The 22,001-nt window shown below is 44.6% G+C and overlaps 1 protein-coding gene across 4 annotated transcripts; it reads right to left on the bottom strand.

Moving 5' to 3' along the window:
• Positions 1-1,216: 1,216 nt before the first annotated feature.
• Positions 1,217-16,183, bottom strand: SLC16A14 (solute carrier family 16 member 14). Of its 4 annotated transcripts, none has more exons than XM_083613821.1 (6): positions 15,316-16,183; positions 14,420-14,571; positions 9,862-10,138; positions 9,356-9,499; positions 4,471-5,457; positions 1,217-3,602 (listed from the first exon to the last, which is right to left on the bottom strand). In XM_083613821.1, the coding sequence occupies exons 3-6, from the start codon at positions 10,121-10,123 to the stop codon at positions 3,451-3,453; spliced, it is 1,545 nt and encodes a 514-aa protein (XP_083469947.1). In that variant the 5' UTR covers positions 10,124-10,138; positions 14,420-14,571; positions 15,316-16,183; the 3' UTR covers positions 1,217-3,450. The 4 variants fall into 4 exon arrangements, with proteins under 4 accessions (XP_083469947.1, XP_083469948.1, XP_083469949.1 ...); XM_083613822.1 differs by having other exon boundaries at positions 14,420-14,567; XM_083613823.1 differs by lacking the exon at positions 14,420-14,571.
• Positions 16,184-22,001: the final 5,818 nt, after the last annotated feature.

Below are 22,001 nucleotides of genomic sequence, written 5' to 3'. Positions count from 1 at the left end.
AAGCGGGGAGGCAATGTTCCAAAGAGGGGCTGAATTCTGAAAAAATGGGTGAATTACCGTATCTTTCGCCCTATAGGACGCACTTATTTTTTTTGGGGGGGGGAATAAAGAAAAAAATATATATTCCCCCCCCCCCCCGAGCTTGCCAGGCTGGGAGCGGGGGAAGCCCGAGCTTCCCCCGACCCCAGCCCCCAGAACGGGTCCAGGAGCGAAGGCGAGGTTGCGCTCAACCTCGCCATCGCTCCCGGAGCTTGCTGCTATCCGAAGCCCGGGGAGCGCGGCGCTATAGCCCGCTGCGCACCCCGGGCTTAGGGCAGCTATCCACAAGCCTGCGGCGCCCGGCGGGAACTCACGCCAGGCACCGCAGGCTTGCGGATAGCTGCCCTAAGCCCGGGGTGCGCAGTGCCACGTTCCCTGGAATGCAAGCACCTATCCGTAAGCCTGCAGCGCCTGGCAGATAGCTGCCCTAAGCCCGGGGTGCACAGTGCCACGCTCCCCGGGCTTCAGGCTGCAGGCAGCTATCCGCAAGCCTTTGGAGCCCGCGGGAGTTCCCGCCAGGCTCCGCAGGCTTGCGGATAGCTTCCTGAAGCGACCCCTCTCGCTCTCCAGGCTTCAGCGAAAGCCTGCATTCGCCCCATAGGACGCACACACATTTCCCCTTCATTTTGGAGGGGGGAAAGTGCGACCTATAGGGCGAAAAATACGGTAAATGCCCCCTGGCAGAAGATGAGTGGTGTATCATCGTCTAGGTGCAATTTGGAAAGAAGAGTTCAGAACACTGCTTTCTTCTGATGTTGTTTTGCTGTGCATGACTTTATGAGGAAAACAGATGTTCTGTTCCTCTTCTAATGCCAGGTTTTCAGTATATATAGCAAGATCCCTAGATAGGGAAAGGTATACACATGTACAAGGATCTCTATTGTTTACATATGGAACAGCCCAAGAGACTGGTGCAGGGATGTCAACAGCAGAGGGTAGAGTAAATTCTGGAGAAGTGACTTGAGTTCAAAAAGTTGGGGAAACACTGCTTTAGATAAAAGCACTTCCTCTGCTACTACATGGAAGGGATCACTAACTGGGTAAATGTGTGAACCAGCCAATTCTATACTGCCCCACCATGCTCTCATAATTTTTAAAAACGTAATGCACTTAAAGGGTTTGTTGTGCTCCCTACCAAAACCAAAAACCCATACAAACAGAGTTTGGAAAAGCCGTATTCAGGTTTACAATGTATATATTTTGTTCTCTGTATATATAATGGAACATTCTGTATTATATTCTAAGGAGTTCCTTCTCAGACAAAATATATACCCTTGATAAATTTCACCCTGAGAAAGTGGCTCCTTGAGGTTACACAATAAAATTAAAAACAGTACAGTAAATTACACAAACAATAAGGCAGCCAGGGATTTCTGTATGCACTTGGAAACATTTTTTTTTCCAGACTAAAACCCTCTGAGGGAATGTTAAACTGCAACGTTTTGGGAGGTAGTAAAGTGAACACTAAAGATTCTTTCTAGCTGACATACAACGAGATTGTCTTTGGCAAAAATCACAGGGAGATAAGACGGTTCTCCACAGTAGTGGAAGGCAGTACACCAAAGGCTAAATGTTTTCTAAGCCTCTTCAGAAGGTCCCTGCAATTCTAAAGTCATGTACTGCAAGATAAACACCATCTGGAAACCTAGAAAAGTATCTTAGGGAAAGAAGTTCCAGCTCTAAAAGCAGTCAGCCTGAAAAGAATTAATCATCCACTTCTCCACCCCGCCCCCCCAAAAATACCCTGCACTAAAGCTGCTGTGTCTAGAATTTTTTTTTGCATGTTTGCATTTTGATGTGCAACATAGTCCTTACTGTATTTTACAATTAGACAGAAACACTTCCACATCTAAATTATTTTGTTATTACAATCCGATCCTGCTTTTGAGGCATAATGCAGCAAGGGGGAAAATCATACACTGGACTTCCAAGAGCTAGGACAATGGTAGACTTTAACTCCTTTGCAGTAATTTTGGGAACTAGCTTTGTCCTTTGGTTGCAGAGCTTCAGAAGCTGTTTCCCATGCACAAACAGGGGCAGCTTGCTGTATGGCAGGGGGTCACTACACAAGAAGCTATTTAATCTTAGGGAAGGAGAATGAGATGGTGAAGAGTGCCAGAATCCTTAGTGTTGCATTTGCAGAGGCCATGATTGGTGCCCCTTAACATCAGCAGGCTGTATGTTCCAGCCTTGCTTGTTTAACAGAGGCATGTGACATAGCAATTACATGGGGGGGAAGAGATCTGACATATGAGGCATGGCATGCTCTGGCTGGGCTAATTTAACCAAAGCCACGGAAGGCAATTCTGACTTGCCCCTATCAACTCTTTGTGAAATTAAATAAACAATCATTATTTCCCACCTATTCTGTTATCCTGATAATACTGCTGCAAGAAAAACTGGAATTGAACTCTGCAGAGGAAAAGGCACCACTGTACCTCTGCAGCTAGGACTATTAGTAACTGCTACAGTTGACCTCGGATCCACAGACACTGTCAGGTCAATCCGACTGGCAGCTACCTTTTGGCTAAATATGTAAACAAGAAATCAGCAGCAGTAGCCTCGCTACTGATCCTTTAATTCTAAGAACCATGATGTAGCTCCCCACTAGTAACCACTTAAAGCTTTGGGCTTTTGTTGCCATTGTTCCTTCTTTCCCATGTTGCTATCTCAAGGTTATTTAAGCTAGCGCAAATAGAATAAATTGCTCCGTGGTCTGCAGACACAAATCATTTATCCCATAATAATAATAATAAACACACCATTTTCATTATCTTGAGTCCTTAAAACAAGAGTTGGGAACATACTGCCCTTCAAATGTTGCTGAACTACAACTCCCATCATCCCTGACCACTGGCCAAGCTGGCTGAGGTTCATGGGCAGTGGAGTCTAATAGCATCCAGAGGGCCAAAGGTTCCCCAGAAACTGTCATTAATTTGTGTAGTAACATGTCGCAGGTTGGCGTCTGGCTGATGTTCAACAACTAATTTATCAACAGTTGGAATAACCAATAGAGATGATTCTCATATGTGTGATTCCTAATGGGGCTAATTATTTCCCCCCTCTTTTTCCTGTTAGTGTAAATAAGGAATAACTGCATTCCAGTCTGCTGAATTGTGCTTGTGTCAAACCTCTGTGAATAACAAAAGAGAGAACTTATTTTCAGCTACTGATCAAAGCTGCACCATTATGTCAGTAGGATGTTCAGCTTTTGAAAAGGTGCCAATAAAACTACCAGCTGTAGTCTTGTTTCCACTAGTCCGTTGATAGTGGCAGTGTGAACTTTATTTACTGTCCAAAGATGGTGACTTTCAGTCCAGTTGGTCCCATTAGATGTACCGTTTGGTACCATTTCCGGAAAACCAAATGATGAAATGATGTTCTATTTAAAAAAGCTCTCAGTACATTGTGCTATACTTTTCCACCTCCTCTGTTTTTTGCCGGTGATGGCTTTATCTTTCCAATACAAGGCTGTATGAGCAAAGTGAGGATTCCCACCATGTAAAGCAAACCACATATGTAGAAAGAAAAGTCATATTTTTGTGTCAGGTCATAAATCCAGCCTGGAAAACAAAAGCAAGGCAGTTATCTATAGGCTATGATCAATAAATCACTAAAGAGTAGAAAACATTATTTATTCTAATCATAGCATAGTTGTTGGTATCATACTATGCTCAGTCTCTTTCCCCACCTCCATTTGTCTTTCATCCATCTTAACTTCCATAGAAACCATTCTGCAATGCATTGTATGGCTTTGCGGTTGCTCTGCCTTACACTAACTGGTATCTGATTTACTCTAGTCTGCATCTGTACAAAACTCCCCCAAGAAAAAAAGTATGCTATAAGCCAGAGGGTCTGGTAGAGTCAGCCAACAAAGGGTCAGAGGTAGTGGCTGGTAGCCAATAAGATTAGACATCTGTGAGAAAGCAGATGTTGGTGAACTTCCATCTTCAAACTTGCCCTGTGAGCATTGTGTTATCTTGTCAAACAACTTCTACCACACTAGGAGCTCCTTTCTTTAAAATCAAGAATGTACCAAGGTATATTTGTTGACATGGAATGTGGCCCATGAAGGGCATGGAGTGGGTGAGAATAAATGGTAATTGTACATGCAATGATTCACTAATTATTTTATTTATTGTGTTTATATCCCACCTTTTCCTCCAAGGGACTCAAGGCGGTACACATGGTTCTCCCCCCGCCCTCATTTAATGCTCACAGCAACCCTGGGAAGTAGGCTAGGCTGAGAGGCAGTGACTGGCCAAAGGCCACCCAGCAAACTTCATGGCCGTGTGAGGATCTTAACTCATGTCTCTCAGGTCCTAGTCCAACACTCTTAACTACTACACCACCCTGGCTCTCACTATGGACTCTAGGGGCTATAAAGCACGCATGGAATGTAAAGTTGGACAAACAAAACTTTGCATTTACCTGCAAAAGGTGGTCCCAGGAGTGCTGAAATCCCATTAGCACAAATGATGATTCCATAGGCATTTGCGAGGTGCTTAATCCCAACTAAATCTTCAGTAACAACAGGCATGAGTGAAAAATACCCACTGGAAAATCCTATTAGGGCACAGACCACAGCGAGCCCAGCATATGTGTGCATTAGTGGTAAAACGAAAATGCAGAAGACAAGAGTGAAGTTGGCTGCCATGAAGACATTCCAAGCACTGACGCAGGGTGAATCAGAAATGATGCCAAGGATGACCTTGCCAAGAATGTGGACAATGGCAATAATTGAGGTCAAAGGGAATACATCGTTCTGTGCAGATAGGCCATATTGCTTCACTATTTCCGGAAGATGGATAAAAGGGATAACAAAAGTGCTGTATGCAAATAAGGCCCAAAACACAAAGGCTGCAAACTTTCTGTTGGTGAAGAGGGATGCAGCGCCAAAGTAACTAGAATACCAGGTCCGAAAGCCTTTCTGGATTGTAAGAGTCAGCTGACTCACCCTCTTCAGCACGCAAAGAGCATAGATATTCTTCCAGTGTCTGGTTACATCTTTGTTTTCCAAGTCTGAAAAAATGTCAGACTTTTCCGTCTTACCTTGCCCTTCTTTTGCCTCTTCCTGTAAGATGCCATTGGATGCCAGTGTTTCTGCAGAGCAAGAGAGAGCTTTTGCATGGCTCTTGCTGACGTTTCCCTCTCCACTTTTTTCAGCGGCTTCCTCTTTGTAATAAACTGGTCTCATGAGCGCTCCACAAACACACAGGTTCAGACAGACCGCTCCCTGGATGAACATTGCATTCCTCCAGCCAAACTCCATGCAAAGGTATTTCAGCAGAACTGTCATCAGGAAAGCACCGAACCCCGTCCCAGTTGTGCTGAGTCCCTGGGCAAGTGCTCTTCTCTTCTCAAAGTATTCGCCTACCATGACCACAGCAGGAAGGTATACCATCCCACTCCCAACACCTGAAAAAGAGAGATTCCTGAATCAGCTGGAGAACTTTCACTGCAGTCACAACACATGCAGGCAAATTGACACAAGGCCCAAACGTTATTATCCAGTATGGCTTCACCTAAGGATTAAAGATAGGCTTCCATGAGCATACTAGTGGGGCAGCACTAAAACTGCTAGCACATTTGCAAAGCTAAGCAGCTTCCAGTATGGTTTCAAATGCTGAGAAATGATGACAAGGCTTGACTGTATGCTGCTATCAGACATGGGAGTATGCTTTGGCAGTATTTTGTAAAGCTTTTATGTGTTGTAGAAATGTGTCGTGATAAAGACTGGGAATAACAGATCACACTCAGCTGATTCTGAGCACCACAAATCAAAGTTTAAATCAGCCTACTGAGGCTTAGCTGTGTATCCCAGAGCTGATACTGTAGTAGTATAAGCCATGAATTCCCGAGACCTGTAAGATCAGACCTAAATATAGTCACCTGGGCTTAATAAACGAATTATCTCCATCACTAGAAAGACCATACATAATCTCAAACTCAAGTCGTATCAACCTCCAAAGCCAGAATGACTCTTCAACTAACACCAAAGCCTGATTCCAGAAATAGTATTATGCATGCTGGAATGGGATCTATCATCAGTGTTTCAGGTAAAAGCCACAGATTTATTAGACACATGGTTTCCCTTAAAGGTAGAAGCTACCTCACATGCAGGACTAATAACTAGGGATTGAGTTTGTGGCTTCCATTCCACAACCACCACAGCCATATACTTTAAAGGTTTATTTACTATATTTAAAATTGTTCCTTTTCTGAGATAACAGCTGAAACTGCTCTGAGTTCTGTTTTCACTGATGCTCAAACAATTCCTAGTAAGTTAATTGGTTTAAGTGGGTGTCCCAGAATAGACAATCTGCTCTTATGTCAACACTGTGGCATCATCTGTGAAAAGAAGAAAATATTTGCAGACTAATGGACCATATACTTTCTGCCTGAATATGTTTTTGCTGTCTCTAAGCACCTAATGTGCTTATGTTGTCAGTTTACAAGAAGTTTATTCCTAAGGTTTCTTCTCCACCTGCCACCGGCCCCTCATTCCAGGCTGAGAATGAATGTGGAATTTCTCCTCTTATTCTAATTGGGTCTGCTATGGTCTTAGAAAGAGAGAAGACTAATATTTATTCTACTGAACAGGATAACCCTACCAGGAGACAGAAGAGAAGTCCAACTCAGCTTCCGTATGCCATTAAATGGGCTCATAATGTTTTGTTTTCTCTTATCATTGTATTTTAATACTGCAGGGGGTGTCATTTGGATTTTTCCACTTCAGATACCCAAATCTCTTGTGACGATTAACAGCCTTGTGGTGTTTCAAGCTCAAAATCAATTTTCTCATCTATAAACAACAAAGTTTACTGTCCCCTTTTTTGCCCTTCTATTTATACTCTCACACTCATAGTCAGACAGCCGAGTGCAGAAGGCTGCCTGCCCACTTCCATAAAGGGATAGCAAACATATACAGTTTTATCTGTCTTAACACAATGAGCATAGGCCAGTTCAAGGCCTATCTAAATTAATTTAATGTAAAGCTTTGTCAAATGCCGCACGTGATAATTATAAACCTCTACCATGCATCATATTGTTCATTTCCCTTCTGAATTAAAAAACCCCAAATCCAAACCTTTCCTTGTAGGGCAGTTCTTCCAACCTGCTGATCAATTTGGTTCTTCAGCTCTAAAATATCCTCTCTTTTTTTGTTGTGGCAGCCAGAACAGTACACAGTATTCCATGTCTGGTAGCTTACTTGGTAATAAGCCTCATCAAGATCATGAGCTTTCTACCTATGGCACACACTCAAATATATTGCTTTAAGCAACTTTGTATGAGTTCCTGCCAAGTTTTATATGCCAAGTGAGTTTATCACTTGGGGTTCCTTCCAACTCTAACATTCTATGATTCTATGAAACTTTTGAATTGGCCCGGGCCAGTCTGTTTAACCAGCTGTCATGCCACCTTCAGAGGAAAGGTTATTTAAAGATTATCAATATCAAAACCATAAATCCACTCTGAGAAAGAGCAAATAAAATATGATTAAGATGCAGTGTCCCAAATCAACCCCAGTGAATATTGTTCACAAGGACCAGCAATGTGAAAGAGGAAGAAGTTGTCCTGAAATGACACAATACTTTAGGTGACCCCAATATCTATCTAGTTCCTTTAGACCAGGGACTCCCAAACTTTTCCCTCCATGGACCACTTGGAAATTGCCAAGGGTCTTGACACTTAATGATTTTTCTGCCTGTTGTAAGCAACTGTAACATGCTGTGCTAGGTGCTGTATCTTATCTTATCACATCACTAGTCACCTTCTATCCTGGTCCATCTCACCCTGTGGGCAGATTGCTGGGATCTTAGAGTGATGGAGCAGCAACTAGGATCTTTGGTTGAAGGGTGGTATACAAATTTAATAAGTAATAATAATAATAATAATAATAATAATAATAATAATAATAATAATTGTGCCTGCCATTCACAGCCACTGCTTCCACCATTCTTCCCAGACGTGCCATGGACCACCAGTAAAGCTTGCGGACCAGTGGTAGTCTGCAGACCAGTTTGGGAACCCCTGCTTTAGAGCGATGCACTAAGCTTTGTACATTCACTCCAATGCTTCTGAAAGGAACACCAAGCGTTTTATGTTCCACAGTGCTGTATTCTTCCTATGGCATTCTGTACGTGAAATAACTGGTGTATGTTTCCAGCAAAGGGATTTTGTCAAATGCTCAACACATTTGCACATCATGGCAAACCATGATCCATGACTTACTGTGCATGAGCAAATCATGCTCTTAGTGTGCAAAGAAAAGAAACCACGATCCCCGGCTTAGTATTATGTCCAAACCAGCATTCAAGCAAACCACAATTGGTAAGCCAAGAAGAAATCTTGGTTGATCTTTGTGGTTGGGGTGAAACAAATCATGATCCCTGTTTCAGACACAATGCTCAGCTAGGGATTGTCGTTTTTCCCCTCTGCGCACTAGCTGGAAGTAGTAGAGAGGATAGAAGTGGGAGTGATTTGCTGGTGCACAATAACAGATGGTTTATAGCTTATTGTGGCATGCAAATGCAGCCATTAGGTTATACTGGTCTTATTTAACTATTAATCTTAGTGCTGCCTTGCCTGCATTGTTGAAAAAAGGACATTGGAGGGGGGCAACATGCTTGCATCACACCTTCAAATTACCATTGTACTTTTAGTTTGGAAGGACAAAGGGGAACGTTGGAATCTTAAAGCATGTCCAAGAGCTATGGGTAAACTGCATGTTTTATTGTTATATGTTATTGTAATTGCATCTTCTGCTCTTAAATATTTTGCAAGCCCTGGAAATGTTTTATGTGGGAGGCACACAAACAAACAAACATGTGAAACTTGCTATTTCACATCAGCAGCAACAAGTGCAACTTGGGAATCTGCCCAAGAAGTGTGACAGGGGTGTATGATTTGCTGTGAAACAAAATACAGACATTCAATATTTAGGTTGGTTGTGGCTTTCCAACTAATCTGAATTACCATGCATCACCTGAATTAAGGTATCTATGCAGGTGATCTAAAGTGCTTATGTAGATGCTGCATACGTGTCACTTTTGACCTCCAACATGTGATGTATCTTCTCATGTGCACTGTTTTGTGTGCACAAACCAACCCTCCTCCATTGACATGCATGAAGAAACTCTTACAGGCTAAGGAACATGTTTGTGGTAGAGTTACTGTGCTCAGAAGGAACTGTAGGTCAGGGTGACTGCCTCTTTGCAAACTCAGGCGTGCTTATTTTAGCATTCTGTGTTCTTACAGATCAGTTACTACAATGAAAATCTGAATGCATATTCCAAAACTAAAGCATGCTTACCAGCTGTAACCCCAAACGTTATAAAGAGGTAATATACATTTGAGGCATAGGAACTCAGTATCCATCCTACAGCAGTCAAGATCCCTCCAGCTATTGCTGTCTTCCGGCAACCGCAGGTGTTAATGAACAAACCAATAAAAGGACCTGTGCCAAAACACGAAGAATAGATTGTTTTCCTAAAGCTTTGTTTATTCTCTTCACAAGGATAACCACACTGAAACCACTGATTACCAGCAATAAGATCAGTAAATATTAGGCCACCTGTTCAAAACTGTTAAGTGCTAAACATCGGTTCTCAAAGATCTAGGCACTTATTTCTAATCAATATATGAAACTGAGACAATATGACTCATGACAAGCAGAGATTACAAAAAAATGGAAACAGGCAAACAGTATCATATTTTATAAGGGACTGTTGCTAAATATTTTGATCCATAAATGTATCTATCTCTGCAGGAACTGATCTTGGGCATATTCATTTCTTCTAGAGTGGCTTATGAACCTACCTACAATCAAGGTTATACCCATACTAAGGGAGCTGACCCACGCTGTCAGGCCTCGACTTTGGCTGAATTCGTCAAGCCATTCCATGTTGAGAACACCAAGGGCCATTTGTGATCCCATGATGAGAATGTGCACCAGGAAAGAAGAAAGGACAATCATCCAAGCCCATCCACCATCAACATCTGGATTCGCCACAAGCTTCTTCTCCCTGTCTTTGGAATCCTCTTCAAAATCATAGCCAACATCTTCGCGACTGGTGTACATTTTCCACTAAGTATCCTGAAACAAACAGAAAATGTTTTCACAGGCTCAGGGTTGTCTTTTATTTTAGTTTCTTTGGTGCTTTATTCATCAACTCGAATAAAACTGGTTTGTTGACAGCTCAGCCGCCATTTTGCATCCTCCACAACACCCTGGGACTTCATGAGGGTGGAAATGGCAGCCGCCGCCGCCGCCGCCGCCGCCACCCACGAAAAAAATGGCCTCCATTTTTCCTAGAGGGAGGATGAGAAAAAGAAAAATCTCGGGAAAATGTACTCTGAGAAATTTCAGCTCCTCTCCAATCACCTGTAGGCAGCCAAAGTGACATGAATCGGAAGCAGATTTTCAACACCCAGCCACAGCTGTAGGATTTGAAATACTTAACCGTGCCCTTGTAGATATTTTGGCCGCAAAATGTTTTCACACTGTTACCCACAACATATTTTTATCTTTGGATATCTGCACTGCAAACACACTCAGAAAAAGGAAAGGTTCTTTGTCAAAACTATGCACACGCCATCAGCTGCCCAGAACTAGGATAGGACACTGGCCCTCACCTCACTGCTGACTCAGAGCAGCCTTGACCCAGCCTTGTCTCTTCCATTCACTCACAGATTACTCCACACAACTAAGTGTCATGCAGCAAGCTGGCTGCCAGAAAAGCCGCAGACCATCCTTAGAGCAGCAACGCCAAACATCAGTGACTGCTGTTTGCTCTTAATCAAACAAGGCCAGCAAGTCCGAAATGCTACACTGACATAATAACTGGGATTCCTGAATACATTAGCATTTGTTCTTCTAGTGTAAAAAGTTCTTTCCATAACTGATACTGTCTTCCTAATAACCCTGTTAGATCATCTTTGCTCTGGGAACGACATCATTTCCTCCCACAAATTTTGTCCAAAATACCTTTTTCCTAGTGGGGTTAAGATTGGGAGCTGCCCAGAGTGGCTGGGGAAACTCAGCCAGATGGGCGGGGTATAAATAATAAATTATTATTATTATTATTATTATTATTATTATTATTATTATTATTATTAAGAGCAGTTCAGAGGCTTGCAATTTTCAGTAGAAAAACAGCACGAGGTAAAAGGGAGGTTCTATCCCCCTCCCCACACACTTCTTCCTTCCTTATTGGTGTTTCACTTCAAATTGAAGCACCTGCAGCTTCGTTGTATAAAGGAATAACACAACTACACATAACGTGTAGTTCATTCCTTACTAAAATCACAACAGGAATGTGCCGGTTTCGCAGATGGGGAGATTCAAGTAAAGTTAAGATAAGCCCAACATTTTATTAGCTGCAACTCTTGTTTAGATTATTTACATTTTAGGGCCCAACTCGCTAACAGTGTGATTTAATGCATGTTTATTGATAAGTCCCACAGTTCAGTTAGACCAGGGCAGGCCAACTTTTCATATCAAGTGGGAGGCAAGAGCATTTTGACACGGAATCTGCGGGCCACATGCTTGGTTGCAGAAGCCACCAAAAAAGAACATCGGGGCCACCTGGGGCCCTCGGGCCATGTGTAGGACAACCCAGAGTTAGACCTACTCTCAGACTTACTGCATAGGAAGGTCTCCTACTGCCATTTAAAAAATTGTTATGTCCCTGCTTAGATATGAGGTTCATTCACTGGGTCACCTTGATCAAATCACTATGTTGCATCCTAATTTGATTCACAGGATTGTTGTGAGGATAAAAGGAGGAGGGCATGTGTGGCATCCTGAGCTCCCGGGTGAAATAAAAATGTATTTAACCAGCAAATAAACAGCAGTTCTTGATTTGGTTAGATACCCATGGAGCATAAAATGCTCAGAATGTCTGTAAATCTGGGCCCTTTGAAAGCTATATTAAGTTGCACATATTCAATACATGGGGCTTTGAAAAAGAAGAAGCAGTTTAAAGGGTTTTCCTAAGGCTGCACAAGAGAGCTGTGTCAGAGAGGCAGAGCTCTACAGGCCACTACTGTCCTCTTGTTTGTCACATGAATGATATTAATTATTCCAGCTCCCCACCCATCCCTCCCAGATGATCCTCCATCCAGTATTCTGTCTTGATGGTTTAGGCCAAATATCAAATCTGAGAAAATCACTTTTAAAGTGTTTGCAAACCTGCCCATTTTCTAAAAGTCTGCAATCGCGACCCTTACATAAAAACACGAGAATTTTCATTTCTGTTTTTGAACACATAAGACACGTCCTGAGATACTTTTTAAAAAAAGAAAAAAGAGCAACGATTAAAGCATAATTGCAGTATGTGACCAATACACTTTTTAAACAGCACAACAAAGCAAAATATCTAGGGCTTCTCGCGCTCTCTCTCTCACACACACATACGTATATGAGACTTAAACAACAAAGACATAATTTATGTGGTAGTTCCTAGTTACTGCCATATCAGTAGCAAAAGACAGAAGTGTTTCCATCAACTCTGGGCCGCTGAATATTGGTACGTGTGTAACTCAGAACTCAGGGGCATTGTGTTCTGTGATTTTTCCTATCTCTTAAAACATAACTAATTTCCTGTGCCAAAGGCATTTCTGGTATGGACAGAAATGAGCAATCCGCTCATAAGCTGTTAATATTTTGCAGAGCTGCTTTGCTGTATAGTATGTTTATGCATGGGTAGGCGCAGCAGAAGCCCCACTCCTACCATCTTCCCCATGAGTGTTATACTGATTCCTACAAAATTCCCTTCCGCATAGGAATAAGCCAATATCAAACCATTATCCTCAGGAGAATGCTGAAATGTGTCTCTTCCCTCTACTTCTTTTGCTCTGCTTCTCACATTGGCACAGCTACCGTATTTTTCGCCCCATAGGACGCACCTAGTTTTTTTGGGGGGGAAATAAAGGAAAAAAATTTTATTTCCCCCCCAGGCGCGGGGGCTGTCGCGGGGGAAGCCTGAGCTTCCCCCGACCCCAGCCCCCAGAACAGGCTGCCGTCCCAAGCCTTGCGCGCGAGGCTTGCGGACATCTGCCCAAAGCAGGGGGCGGGCTCCACAGCTGGCCCCCTGCTTCGGGCTGCAGGCTGCCGCCCCAAGTCTTGCGCGCCCGGCGGGACCTCCTGCAGGGCGCGCAAGGCTTGCCGACATCTGTCCGAAGCACGGGGCGTGCTACGCAGCGCGCCCCGTGCTTCAGGCTGCAGGCTGCTGCCCACAAGCCTTGCACGCCCGGCGGGACCTCCCGCCGTGCCCGCGAGGGTTGCTGATAGCTTCCTGAAGCCTGGAGAGCGAGAGGGGTCGGTGCACACCAACGCCTCTCGCTCACCAGGCTTCAGCAAAAGCCTGCATTCGCCCCATAGGACGCACACACATTTCCCCTTCATTTTTGGAGGGGGAAAAGTGCGTCCTATAGGGCGAAAAATACGGTAATATGTGGGTCATAGAACATGTGTAAAATGGTCCTGCTGAGCACCTTCCTACTAAATCCAATGTATCACATACATGATCGCCATGGGGTTTGTTTCATTTAAACTAGTATGATCAAACTTCGTTTTATAAAATCTGGTGACCGGTCATCATGAATGAAGACTGGACTGTGATCCTAAGCATGCTTTTTTGGAAGTAAGTTTTTGCTTTATAAAAGGAAATTGTTTAGGAACAGGCAGGATTCTCTCTCCATCCCCCCCCCCCCAAAGTCCTGCTTAACAGATAGCTTGGTTCTCAACCCATCTATTTTTGCCTTGCCCAAGCACGTCTACTCAGAAGGATGTCCCACCAATTTCAAGGGGTTTTGCTCTCCAGTCATGCAATCCTAAGCATGTCTACTAATTGAGTTCAAGTGGACTGACTCCCAGGTATATGTGTATATGCTAAACACATTTATTAAGTAAAAAACCACATTGAACCCTCAGGGATGTTTTGTGTAAATGTGGATGCAGGCCTGTATCAGTATGGCCACCTGTGAGCTGCCTTAAATGAAAAAGTACCGCATGTCCTCCAACATTCAGAGGTAGAAATAGGGTTACTTATGCCAAGTTACTTTTAAAATTGTAGTTTTATACTGCAGTGTTGTTGATGTTATGACTTATATAAATCTTCTCCAGAGCACTTAGCCCTGAAAAGAGGCATATAAAATTTCAAAATAAATACTTGGCAAGCGCCTCTTCACTCCAAGGCTACGCACCACTGAAGTCTCTTGTCTGCAAGAGGTACTCTTGTGTTCATTTACTTGGCAACAGCCAGTCTCGTAACAGATTATCATGCTTAATATCTCAAAATAAACCACAGGCTGCAGCATGTGAAATGGCAGGCTGTGTCCCGCATGGTGCCTTAAGGCACCTACGTCTGCTTACCTGGGAGAAAGTCCCACGCAACTCGATGGATCTTACATCTGAGTAGCCAGGTTTAGGACTGCAGAGTTAATGATCAGGTTGTAGACTTTCACGGCATGCAGCCCCCCCCACCCGCAGCCTAATTTCGAAAGCTCTTTGCAAGTTAAGGCTATCTGGCGAAACCAAGCAGAGAGGGAGAGGGAGAAGGAGAGGAAGAGAGAGAAACGGGGTGTCACAAAACACAGGGGAAAATTGTGGGATTGAGAGGCAAGCGGTGGCCCCTCCCATTTTTCGCCCAACCACGCCCACAACGCTAGCTTTGCTGCCCTCAAAAAACATGCGCCCCCGACCCTGAACACAAGGATTGTGGCCCTTGACAGAAAAAAAGTTCCGCACCCAGGCGGAGAAAGGCAGTGCTAAATGATAAAAAAAGGGATGAGAAAACCCTCCCCTGGTTTCCGCACAATAAGACACAATAAGAACACGTTTTGGGGGACAGCATTTTACCAAGCGTAAGGCGAGGTCAGTGGCTTCATGGTAGTCAATGGCTCGTTCAGGTGGCGGCTCTCGCTTCTGGCGCCTTCCCGCGAGCAGAAACCTGGCCGGAGTTGTGGGGAGCGGGCCGCGTAAAAAGCGCGAAAGAAGGAGCCCCGCGCGGAGCAGGGAAGGACAGCGGCGGAGGAACCGCGCGCGGCGGCGGCCGGGCCACAAGGCGACTGACCGCGAGTTACCTCACGGCGGCTGCGGGAGCAGCGGGAAACCTTCCTGCCCGCAGCAGACAAAGCTTCGCGGCCGCTGCGCGCGGAGCCTGCCCGCCTGCCTGGTGCACCATGCATGCCTCCCCGCTTGCCCGAGGCCGCCCAGGCTCCGGTGCCCAGCCTCGAGGACAGGCCTGGCTGGCACACCCACCCACTCACCCCGGAGGGAGCCGCGCTTACTCCCGGGTGCCTCTCGAGCGCGGCGGATCCGCTGCTGCTGCTGCTTCCCGCGGCGGAGTCCCCGGGACTGCTGCAGTCTGGAGTGGCATCTTCAGCAAGGCGCCCGCCCGGAGCTCTCCTCGCCCGTGCCGGGGGAGGGACGCAGGGAAGCGGGGTCGGGAGTGGGTGGGGGCTTAATTCCCCCGCCGGCCTCGACCCCCGAGCGTTGCCCTTTTGTCCCCAGGGCACTTCGCCTCGGCGTGATCTTCCTCCACCAACTCCCTGCACCGCCGGCCCATCTCTGGCCGCTTGCAAGTCGGCGCGCTCTGCCCATGTGTGCGAGGCACCGGCTGGTTCTGGTTTTGCGCAAGGGAGGTTTGGAAGCGCTTGGCGGGCTGCCGGGGCCTCTGGCCATCGCTGGGTGAAGTTTGGCTGGGGGCAACTGCTGCGCAGCCCGGCTTAGGGCAGGAAAAGCCCCCTTCCAGCCCAGCGAGCCATCGGGGAGAAGAGCGCGGCAGAAGAAGCGAGCGGTGCATTGTTGTTGTTCGTAGACAGGCCTCTCCCGCGTGTGGAAATCCTGAGGACCAAAAACAGCCCCAGGGAAGATTAAGAGATTTACACTCCTGTTTACGAAAGGCTTTTGGCTTCCCGTTCCAGAAATCTTCTCACCACTTACCCCTGGCCTTTCCCCACCCCCACGTAGCAGCTCAGACCCCTGGCATCTTTTCTAAGTAACACACCAGGGACTAGTTTCTTAGTTTTCAGATGAGGACAGCCTTGAAATCGTGAAACGCTGCCGAGTTTTGTCTTGATCATATATTCATAGTAGTGGTGGGTGGGACCTCATGGGTCATCTAGTCCAACCCCCTGCAGTGCAGGAATCTAAAGTGTCCACAGATGGCCACCCAACCTCTGTTAAAAAGCTCCAAGTATGGAGAGTCCACCACCTTCTGAAGGAGTAAGGTGTGCATGCTTACCTGGGAGTAAGCCCCTTAGAGCTCATTGGGACTTAACTGCTGAATGACCATGTATTGTATAGGATAGCCTGTTAACAGATCTGTTGTGGCACACCCTTTCATGGACTAGATCAGGCATGAGGAAACCTCGGCAGCTCTGGGCCTAATGTGGCCCACCAGTTCCATGAGCCAGACTCTCACAATCTCCCCACCAAGAAGCCGGGATGGACCAATTTTCACCCCCATCCTAGTGCAATGGGTGGGGATATTTAATTCTCCCTACCCAGCATAACGGGACACGGGTGGCGCTGTGGTCTAAACCACAGAGCCTAGGGCTTGCCGATCAGAAGGTCGGAGGTTCGAATCCCCACGACAGGGTGAGCTCCCATTGCTCGGTCCCTGCTCCTGCCAACCTAGCCGTTCGAAAGCACGTCAGTGTGCAAGTAGATAAATAGGTACCGCTCCGGCGGGAAGGTAAATGGCATTTCCGTCCACTGCTCTGGTTCGTCAGAAGTGGCTTAGTCATGCTGGCCACATGAGCTGTCTGCGGACAAACGCTGGCTCCCTCAGCCAATAAAGCGAGATGAGCTCCGCAACCCCAGAGTCGGTCACGACTGGACCTAATGGTTAGGGGTTCCTTTACCTTTACCCAGCATAACACAAACAGGAAGAAAAGCAGCACTTCCCTGCTCTCCAGCTGATCCACAAGGATCCAGTGTGGCATGTATATGGAAGGGTTAGTTAGACCTCCCCCCCGCCCAATATGTCAAGATGATGATGAAAGTCTCCCCTCTGAGCTGAGTTTACACACAGATCTGTGCTTCTGTCCATGTTCAGTGTATCTCTCTCTGTGTGTTAATTTTTTGTGTGTGGTTTTATAATGATGTGGTGTGAATGTGTTTTAATTTTTCCACTTATATAGCAGCTGTTTGAGGGAGGAGAGCATTGTTAATTTTTTTGTAGGATTGTGCTGCTTGAGTAAAAGGCTTTAAAAAAAACCAAGAAAAAAAACACCTCCCACTCTCCAGATTCTGATTAGCTCTTTCCCCTATTTAAAATAGATTCTCAATGGTGCTAAGGTTCAGATGCTGCAGGTGTTCTTTCAAGTGTGGTCTCCAGCTGTTTTTCGGACTAAAATTCCCATCATCCCTGACCACTGGCCTTGCTAGCTAGGGATAGTGGGAGTTGTAGTCCAAAAGCAGCTGGAGACCCAAGTTTGGGAAATACTGGTGTATGAGAACTCCTCCTAGTGTGTGTGTGTGTGTGTGTGTGTGTGTGTGTGTGTATTAAGAACACACTGAACTTAGTAAGTTGAAAAGTTAAATTTATTGTATTTGTTTAATATATTTCTTTCCTGCCCTTTACCATAAGGTCCCAAAGCAGGTTGCATACAATAAAGTATGCAATCATAAAACAAAACAGTGTAAACCATAAAGCAAGAAAACTGTAAAATATTTTTAAAAACAGTTCATTATATAAACAATTAAAAATTCCACATTTAGAAACAACACAAACATTAAAACACAATTCCAAATATAATAACAGTTTTTTTTTTAAAAATGTTCCAGTACAGATTCAGACTATTGTCTTGAGATAATTTCCTGTACCATCCAAATTTTTCTATCTGGTCAAAGGAGACCATGCCCTCCCCCCACTCATCTTGTCACTGCAAAGAGGACCCAGAGCTACAGAACAAAAGCACCCAGCAATATGTGAATTTTCCAAATTATAGCATTAAGGAGAATCAAATTCCTGTCCTAAGAAAGGGTCCAGTGACAACAACGACAAAAGGATCCCCTGTAAATGTCAAGTGAAGGAATATGGTTAGGTTATTTGAATGTCAAAAGCAGGACATTAGGATGAATATCATGGAACACCAAAACCAAAGGAAGCACAAAACTGAGTGTTTCCTGCCTTCTGTGGTCAGTTTGGTACCTTTCATTTTTCACTGGAACATGAGACAGTAAAAGGATAGGGATCTCTTTCAGCAGGACATATGAATCACTTCCCATGAAGTATCTTGACATGGTTTTACAAGGCAATTCCAAGTATAAAAAGAATTTATAATTAATTCAGATACCAACTGGTTGTTGTTGTTTTTTTTAAAAACCAACTACATCTTCATTGGATGTGTTTAGGATTTTACCTACCCCACACATGGCAGTTTAATGTTAGAGAGAACAAGTGGGACTTGTAACAAAGCATTGCCCGACAAGCCAGCTGTGCCCTTTTATGGCATACTCCATTTCACCCACTTCCGTTTTTCTCTCAACACACATTCCGCATTCTGCGGCCACAAATCATTTTCAGTGTTCACTGGAGTGTTTGCTTGTTTTTAAATTGTACTTGTGCAAACCTTGGAACTTCTATTGTCGATCTTTTCCTCATGCGCAGATTGGCACTGGGAGAATGAGTTTTGTAGTTATTTAACCATTACCATTCAACAAAACGAAAACACTTCGGTGAATACCACCGACAAAGCCTGTTAGAGCTGTGCTTGTTTCACCTAAACCCGTTCTGCCTCTCCTGGGTGCAGAATGTGGTTTTTATTCTGCTGTTAGATATCTCAAAACACTGTATACCAAGGTATTAACGAAGCTAATCATTAGTGAAATGTTGCTACAAAAACAGAATATTTTGAGAACTTTGGAGTTCTGTACACATGGCAGTGGGACATGGGTGGCACTGTGGGTTAAACCACAGAGCCTAGGACGACTTCCGGTCAGCGCCAGCAACGGTAATGGCGGATTTCCTCCGATCTCCGGAGGAAATCTGCTTCATGGAGCTAGGGTTCTACCGCTACAGCGAAGCGGGGACCCGAAATAAATCACAGGCGGGGAAGCCTGTGAACTGAAGGCTTGGCGGGCTCCATTTGCGTCCCCCCCCCCGCTGCAAAGGAGCCTTTTTAAAGGCTCCGGAACAGACCGGGGGTGAGCGGCACGGAGCTGAGAGCTGTCTACCCGTCTCCGCGAAGTGAAGCCGCATGCCATGGTTGGAGAGCGCTGACTTCTTCCTTTGATCATTTGGACTAAAAGTAACAACCCGTGAGTAATACGGAAATTGGATATTAAAAACTTCTTTTTTGATTCGGCACGAGCGGGGAAGGCGCAAAGAGGAAGTCCGTCTCCCCCTTTTGTAAACATTTTAAAGCAAGGACAAGATAACTAAGGTTGAAAAGAACGTCTTCTTCGTGAGAAGTTAAAAGTAATTAATTTCACATTTTGGCAGTATAAGTGAATGTGCTGGAGGATAAGAGTTAACTTTGAGAGTGGAATTGCTACCCCCCCCCCAGGACCCGGGAGCGATCCGTGAGGGAGCCTGTTGAAGAGATATAGAAGACTTTGACAGCTGTCAAACTAGCTGTCAAAGCTGAGAGGGAAAAAAAAAAGAGAGAGAACTTTGTTTCTATTGCCTCGGCTGGCTATATTTGTTACATTTAGGCGACAAATTGTCGAAAACAAAGGAAAATAAAGGACTTTTGGATTAGAACTGGAAGGAATACTAAGTAACCAGTACTCCCCTAGAGGGGGCTCTGGGACATTACAGGATGGCTGTAAGTGGAAAAATACAGATGGAACTGGAGAAAATCTTTCTTCGTCTGGGAAAATTTCAAGAAGAAAGCATTGTTTGGGCTAGAAATGCTACAACATTGAATGAAAAAGCAAATAAACTTGCGGAAATTGGAAGGGACCTGACTCAAGCCTTTGTACCAGAACAAAAAGACTTTGCATCTGAGCTAAAAACTCTTGCAGCTGAACAAGAAAAGAAATTTGAGAAACTTGAAAAAGTGGGAGAAGAAACACATGACAATTTAGAGGGAAAGGAAGGAGGAGCTATAATGCAGCAGAGGATTAAAGAGAGTCAAAGGCCTGCAAAGATGATATAAAGGAAAAGACAAACTTGATTAAAGTGGAAGCAGGAGTTTCTGAGACACTTGGACTTAAAAGAAGTAAAAAACAAGATTTGGATTACAATTCTAAATATGGAGGCCTGGCAGGCCAAAGGCCTGTAAAGATGGATTCAAAGGAAAAGACAAACCTGATTAAAGTGGAAGCAGGAGTTTTTGGGACTTTTGGACTTAAAAGAAGTAAAAAACAAAACTTGGATTACAATTCTAAATATGGAGGCCTGGCAGGAAGAAACATGGACCTTATTGGGACAGAGCTTCTCCGAGATTTGGTGTTTATCATAAAGGACTATCAAAAAAAACCGGCAGAGAGGAAAGGAGAGAGATTTAAGGGCCTCGGACGTGAGGTCACCAGGCTGACACCAGATGGATTGATGGACATCGGTTGGAGATTGAAACCAGGAAAGGCGGGGAGTGGGGTTTTGGGTATCCAAAGGCGGTACAAATATATTTGGGTTTTTTTATGTAAATATTCTGTTTTGTTACTTAGATTAAAATGGGGAATTCGTGAAATGGAATTGGGGTTGACTTTAGAAAAAGGTATTAAGAATAAGTTTTGATGTATAAAGATAGAGGTTTATGTTAAAATTGGTTAAGTAAAAGGATTTAAATATAATAAGGTAAAATTTGGGGACAGGAACTTGTTGAATTAAAAACTGAATTGGAATACAAGAAGGGGAGATGTGGGGAAGTCAAGGAAATATGTGATTGAAAGTTATATGTCTGTTTGTTGTTCTTTTTTGTTTTTTGTTTTTCTTTAAACTTTTTGAAAATTTCAATAAATATTTTATTAAAAAAAATAAATAAACCACAGAGCCTAGGACTTGCTGATCAGAAGGTCGGCGCTTCGAATCCCCGGGACGAGGTGAGCTCCCGTTGCTCTGTCCCTGCTCCTGCCAACCTAGCAGTTCGAAAGCACATCAAAGTGCAAGTAGATAAATAGGTACTGCTCCGGCGGGAAGGTAAATGGCGTTTCCGTGCGCTGCTCTGGTTCGCCAGAAGCGACTTAGTCATGCTGGCCACATGACCCGGAAGCTGTACGCCGGCTTCCTCGGCCAATAAAGTGAGATGAGTGCTGCACTCCCAGAGTCGGTCATGACTGGACCTAATGGTCAGGGGTCCCTTTACCCTTTACCTTTACACATGGCAGTGTTGTAGTTGTTACCGATCTTCTGCATAGGGGGCTACAAAATCCAGAGTTTCCTGTTTGTTTCGCTTACTCTAAAAGCTACTACTCATCAGAGGCGGATTTTGGGCAGTGCGCACAGTCAAAGCTTCAGGAAGGAGGCGTGAGGGTGCTCTGACAGGGTCCTATAGTCCTCCTGTCTCCTTCCCAAAGTTGGGCAAGCTCTTCCGGCTTTTGCGAGGAGGCTGGAGAGGGCTCTTAAGACCATGCCAGAGCCTCACACCTCTGTCGAAGGAGGGCATAAAATGGCCTCATACTGGGCAGCATATTACAGCAACCCTGTGAGGTAACTCACTATTATTCTAATTTTAGGTGGGTAGTTGAAACGAGTGTGACTTGCCAATGCTCCATTCAGTTATTACTTGGCCCAAAGGAAAAACTATTGGACAGGCCTTGATCTTAGGAAATCCCTTGACTGCTTCTTCTTGCCCACCACCAAAACGGAAGATTCTGCTTTCAAATAAATGTGGCATTTGTTGGTATGTGGGGTCCCTCATCGATCTATCTATCGAAAGGCATATACCACTGGATTGTAACAAAACCTCTAAGCAGTTTACAAGAGCTGTTAAAATTAAATAGAAATATGTAGCAGCAGTGGGAAACCTACAGCCCATAGGGATAATTAGGCTTGCCAGGT

Source organism: Podarcis filfolensis, assembly GCF_964270895.1.
Source record: "Podarcis filfolensis genome assembly, chromosome: 5".
NCBI classification, from domain to species: domain Eukaryota; kingdom Metazoa; phylum Chordata; class Lepidosauria; order Squamata; family Lacertidae; genus Podarcis; species Podarcis filfolensis.
The sequence above is the reverse complement of the archived record's forward strand: the minus strand, read 5'-3'. Positions and strand labels throughout refer to the sequence as shown.

Excerpts from the sequence above, each read along its gene's own strand:
- SLC16A14 (XM_083613821.1), bottom strand. The coding sequence starts at position 10,123 with ATGTACACCAGTCGCGAAGATGTTGGCTATGATTTTGAAGAGGATTCC. Across the intron at positions 9,500-9,861 it reads GGGTATAACCTTGATTGTAG|GTCCTTTTATTGGTTTGTTC; the intron begins GTAGGTTCATAA and ends GTTTTGGCACAG. Across the intron at positions 3,603-4,470 it reads CCTGGGACCACCTTTTGCAG|GCTGGATTTATGACCTGACA; the intron begins GTAAATGCAAAG and ends TTTGTTTTCCAG.